Source organism: Brassica rapa, unplaced genomic scaffold (genome assembly GCF_000309985.2).
Source record: "Brassica rapa cultivar Chiifu-401-42 unplaced genomic scaffold, CAAS_Brap_v3.01 Scaffold0404, whole genome shotgun sequence".
Taxonomy (NCBI): domain Eukaryota; kingdom Viridiplantae; phylum Streptophyta; class Magnoliopsida; order Brassicales; family Brassicaceae; genus Brassica; species Brassica rapa.
In genome coordinates, this window is record NW_022610346.1 from 9,428 (window position 1) to 15,344 (window position 5,917).

General features: G+C 43.0%; 1 protein-coding gene across 1 annotated transcript; it reads left to right on the forward strand.

Annotated features, from left to right (window-relative positions):
- The first annotated feature begins 3,473 nt into the window (after positions 1-3,473).
- On the forward strand, positions 3,474-5,677 carry LOC108870120. Its single transcript, XM_033283255.1, has 2 exons — positions 3,474-5,219; positions 5,621-5,677. Exons 1-2 carry the CDS (start codon positions 4,403-4,405, stop codon positions 5,626-5,628), a joined length of 825 nt encoding a protein of 274 aa, XP_033139146.1. The 5' UTR covers positions 3,474-4,402; the 3' UTR covers positions 5,629-5,677.
- Positions 5,678-5,917: the final 240 nt, after the last annotated feature.

Genomic DNA, 5,917 nt, shown 5'->3' on the forward strand with positions numbered 1-5,917 from the left:
GAGGTCTGATGAAACTAGTATGAACTTGAATCAGAAACAAAGAGACTTAGAGAGAGATTAAGAGATTAGAGACTAAGAAAGGGGTAGATTAAGAGAATCTGATCAAGAACACACTTTTATATTTATGAAGGAGTTGGGGAAATCCCCCATACTCTCTTAAGAGAGCTTTCAATTTCGTCCATACACATGCCTTATATAGGCTTTACATGTTTGCAACATTAGAAACCTAAATCTAATGGATAGAAACGACTTGAGAGGAATGGATGGTGAGGATGAGTTGGTCTTGTTGTAATCTGAGTGATGTGTGCTGATTGGATAAGCTAAGCTGGCTCACTTTAATTCAAACCAAGGCAAGCTGGCTCCTTGCTTGTGATTGGCTCTCCTTAGGCTCCTCCTAATCTTCCCATGCATCTGTCCAGGTTCATGGTCGTGGCTCCCTTCTCTTTACAGCAAGAGACAGCCTGTCCAAGACCAGAACTAGCCAATCACACACAAGGAAGCTCCCATTGGTTGTTTGCCTCCACAAAGCATCTTCTTGATTCCCTTTGACTAGATTCAAACCTTGGTGCCTTATCCATATACTATCCACACTCTTCACATCCTGAATAGTGACCCAAATAGTGAATAGTCAACCTGAATAGTGACTAGTGATTCACTATTCACTTTTACACCAACTTGCCCAAACTTCTCCAATCTCACTGTGGTAACTCTCCAAAGTTACTGTGGTAACTTTGGAGTTACTGTCTGACCCAAATCTTCTCTAAATGGTGTCTAAGTCCCTCCTGGACTTAACCCTATCTTTGCACACTCATCAGACCACTTCTGAAGCCTTAAGACTCTCCCAAAGCCTTAACATACAATCTCTGAAGATCTTGCCATGTCTTTGCACAAGCACCAACTCAACTCATCACTTTTGCTTCTCCACTTCTTCTCTTCAAGTTAACAGTATATTTAACAAGCTCACATACCTCTTCCATAAGGAAGCTGAAGATCACATCTTGCTTCCTCGTTTCTTGACAACATCTCAGATTTGATGTGTGTGCCTTCACCACATCTAACTCTGACCATACTTCTCTCAGCCTTCCCACAAGCTGATAACACTCATCCTTTCCTTGTCTCAAGCCGCGGATCACCCCTCTGTCCTCAACGACTCTGACAAGCTTGGACTTGCCTAAAGTTGCTTCAATCTCACTCTTTGTAGTGTTTCCTTGAACAACTTCATTTCCCAGCTTCAGACCTCTTGTCTGACCTTTTTCAGTAGCCATTTCCATGAAAGGTTTCCCCTTTCCATGACTACTCCATAACCCACAGCTTTCCAAAGCTCTTTTGGCCCACCTTGACCACTCGCCATGCCTCTCCTCTTCAGTGTTCACAGTTGACTCAGGTCTGTGCTCCATTTCCATGTTGAGATGATTTGGATTCACCAGAACCTCTCATGCCACCAAGATAATGAAACCCAGAAGTTAAGAACACCAAGAACACTCAAGAACACTCAAGATTTTTAAGAAAAAGGAATCACACTCTCCCACTTTGCGCAACCTGGCTCTGATACCATATACACTTTTGTGTATTAGAGCATGATTCAACTAATCAGGGATAATCAGATGAAAAGATTAAATATTAAGAGATTTTAGTGAGAGAATAGAGAGAGAGACTCAAAACTCCATTAGATTGATTAATGAGAGAGTTTACAACACATATAGATTAGGGATACATAATTTCGTCCAGGTTCAGTCTAGCTAGGATAAGAGGCATGTGTAGTCAAAGATGCTTGACTCAAACTGGCCAATAAGGTTCCTCACATGCTTGGGTATCTTGCTTTAGCTTTCCAGCTGGTGCCAGCCTGTCTAAAGCTCTCTAGCCTTGACCAGACCTTATTCAAACTCCTCCTTGCTTATCCAGACTCCTCCTGGCGTGTTTTACTCTCCAAATGGATGCAAGGTAACTTCCCAAGTCTTTTAACTCAGTTACCACAGTAACAATAAAGTTACTGTGGTAAATCTCCAAAGTTACTGCCTGCTCCAAATCCCTTCCTCTATCCATGTATCAACTCTTCATCTCCTCATCTCCTCATCTCAACACTGATCATGCTGACCTGAATCCTCTTGGTTATGCTCCTGCTCCCCTGATTCAGATCCATTCCCCCTCTCATGATCAAGAGGGGTTGTTCCTCCAGCTTCTCCAGCTTGATTAGAAGGTCCTGTTCTTCCTGGTTCCTGGTCTTGGGATAATCCTATCCCTAGCCTCTCCAACAACACTCTCAATGTTGTTGCCTTCTCTGATGGAGCTCGGGACAGATCCTCTAGGTCTTCCCATTTCTTCTCCTCATAATACCCTTTAGACTCAACAAACTTCACTTCTCTAGATACCATAACCCTCCTAGTTATTGGATCATAACATTTGTAGCCTTTCTGAGTGATTGAGTACCCAATGAACATAGCTTTAGTACTCTATGCTTCTAGCTTGTTCCTTCTTTCTCCGGGAATCATCACATAACATAAGCACCCAAAGACTCTCAAATGATCAATGTGTGGCTTGGTCTTGTTCAATACTTCAAAGGGAGACAGTTTCTTCAAGACACGGGTTGGCACTCTATTGATGAGATAGCAAGCAGTCTGAACAGCATCACTCCAAAACCTCTTAGAGACATTCATGTGAAACATTATTGATCTCGCAACCTCCATCAAATGTCTGTTCTTCCTCTCAGCCACCCCATTTTGTTGTGGTGTGTAAGGACAGCTAGTTTGTTGCACAATCCCATGCTTTGCAAGATGACTCTTGAAAGCATTGCTAGTGTATTCTCCTCCATTATCAGACCTCAGAATCTTCACAGTGGCATTGTACTGGTTAGTAACATATGCTTGGAAGTTCATGAAGGCTTCTAGGACTCTGTCTTTGGAGGGAATCATGGTGATCCATGTGTACTTTGACTTCTCATCAATGAAAGTCACAAAGTACTTATGGCTGTCTCTAGACATACAGGGAGCTGTCCACACGTCTGAATGCACCAGATCAAAGCAATTCTCATATCTGGTTTCTGATGTTGGGAAGACAGTCCTACAGTGCTTTCCAAGTATACAAGCTTCACACTCCAAGTGATTGAACGCCATACTTGGTAGAATCAGTTCAATTGCCTTGGCATGAGGATGTCCCAGCCTTGCATGCCATGTGAGATTATCACACCTATCCGTTGTGCTGCTTAAACACACAGACTCCACAGGACTAGGCGCCTCAGTTGTTTGGAGATGATAGAGCTGATGCTTGCTGTCTCCTCTGCCAATAACCCTTCCAGTCTTCAAATCCTGAAACTCAACTTCATTTGGTCTGAAAACCACTTGACAATCCAGATCAACTGTAGCCTTCTTAACTGAGATTAGATTGGATGTAAACTGAGGTAGGTAGAAGGCAGTGGAGTTCTTCTCAAACAGCTTGAGGTTTCCCACTCCTTCTATTGGGATCCTGGTACCATTGGCTATCATGACACTCCTTGTTGCTGCTTTAACTTCACTGATTAGTCTCTTGTCACTGATCATGTGGTGTGTTGCTCTAGAGTCAATGATGATGGGTTTAGATGTGGATGCTTTGGCAGGAGCACCCAGACTCCGGGTCGTAGCCAAAGCATACACATGCTTAACCAACTCATCCCATTCCGTACACTTAGGGAAAGATGATCATCCTAAAGTTACCCAAGTGGAGTTAACTTGAGAGATTAACCTTGTTACAGCCTTATCCTGATCAGTCCGTTGAGGGAAGAAGACCAGCGCGTCTCTAGCTGTTCCAGGCTGTAAAGCAAACAGCATCTTGGTCTTAGATGCCAAGATACCAAAGCGTGTAGGCTCTCCCATTGGATCATTTCAAATGGACGCTCCTCTTCCCCTTTGACTCCACATGCTTATGCTTTCCCTAATGTTTAACCTAGTGTCTCTCTCCCTTACTATATAACTTGTACTCTGATTGATTAATAAGATAACACGAGTTTATGAGTCTCTCTCTCTAGTTCATCATGATAATCTCATACACTTTCTCTTAAACACTCTAATCTCTCTTGAATCTCTCTTAGACTTCTCAATACCTTTCCTATTCTCTAAAATCATATGGTATCAGAGCCAGGTTGGCTGTGGTATTGAGATCTTGTGTTCTTCAGCTTCAGATAAAAGTTCTTTCTTGTGAGATTCTAAACAAAGTTCAAGCAAATCAAGATGGGAGGAAACAAGGTTATTACGGTTCCGATTTCACTCAAGGGTGGGGGAAACTACTTGTTGTGGTCTAGGCTTGTGAAGACAGCCATTGGGAGGCTAGGGTTATGGGGTCACATCACAGATGAAGCTCCAGCACCAGTGGCCAGTGAGGAAGAAGGTGGAAGATAGCTGCTGATGGAAAGAAGTGGATTCAAGATGACTTGATGGTGCTATCTGTGCTGCAAGGATCACTTGAAGAACCTCTCTTGGAAGCCTACAGCTACTGTGAGACTCCAAAACACCTGTGGGAGGTACTCCAAAAGACTTTTGGGAACGTTACCAATCTGAACCGTGTGTATGAGATCAAGAAAGCTATCAACACACTGGTACAAGATGGAGAGGAGTTCACCAAGCATTTAGGCAAGTATAGATCGTTGTGGTCTGAGCTTGAATCGTTGAGGCCAAGCACTAATGATCAAGAGCTACTCATGGAGAGGAGGGAGCAGGATCAGGTGTTTGGGTTGCTGTTGACGTTGGATCCTCCATTCAACGATGTGATCAAGCACATGCTGAGGATGCCAAATCTCCCATCCATGGAGGAAGTGTGTGCGCAACTTCAGAAGGAGGAAGGGTCACTTGGGCTCTTCGGAAGCAAGGGAGACTTAGCTCTAGCCAACAAGGCTGAGGAAGGAGTGCAAGCTAACCGTGCAGCATACAAGACTGATGAGAGGAAGTATGGTGATGAGAGGAGGTTTGGAGGCAACTGTGATCACTGCAAGAAGCCGGGACACAAAAGGAGCCAGTGCTGGATCCTTCATCCCCATCTCAAGCCGGCCAAGTTCAACAAGGACCGAGAAGCCAGAGCTAACCTGTCTACTGAAGCAAGTGAAGCCGGCCCATCCGGAGCAGGCTCAAGTGCACAAGTGGGTGAAAGCGCAGGCAAGGCAATGGCAACTCACTACACGGCCGCAAAGAGTTTGGAGCATGAAGTGATCCGCAAATCTGACATTGATGCCCTCATCAAAGCTCTTAAGGAGTCTGGTACATTCGGAAACACTCTTGGTTACTCTTATACTGCTCATATGTTGCCTAGGAATGAGAATAGGTTGATAGATATCATTGAGAAATTAAAACTGAGAAATGAATCACCTAGAACTCATCTTGCTAGGGGCATAAAACCATTGATTGTTGACTCTGGTGCATCTCATCACATGATTAGTGATGATAGCTTAATCAAAAACATAGAACCTGCTCATGGACATGTAATGATTGCAAATGGAGATAGAATTCCCATTAAAGGTGTAGGAGACTTAAAGCTATTTGATAAGAACTCTAAAGCATTTTACATGCCTGATTTTACTTCTAATCTCTTATCTGTTAAAAGATGTACCAATGATATACAATGCAATGTTATCTTTAGTCCTAACAATGTGACCTTTCAGGATATTGAGAGCAATAAGTTGATCGGACAAGGAGTAACCAAGGGGGATCTTTATGTACTTGAAGACATTAACCCCATTTCTAGTTGTTTGCTGAGTTCTGTTTTAAGTAAAGGTGCATTATGGCATTCTAGGCTAGGACATCCACATGTTAGAGCCTTAAGCTTAATGTTTCCAGGTGTCATGTTTAAAAATTATGATTGTGAGGCTTGTATTTTGGGAAAACATTGTAAGACTGTCTTTAAAAGATCTACTACTATCTATGATAAGTGTTTTGATCTTGTTCACTCTGATGTATGG

What these genes read in the sequence shown, in the direction of transcription:
- LOC108870120 (XM_033283255.1), top strand. Translation starts at nt 4,403, where the DNA reads ATGGTGCTATCTGTGCTGCAAGGATCACTTGAAGAACCTCTCTTGGAA.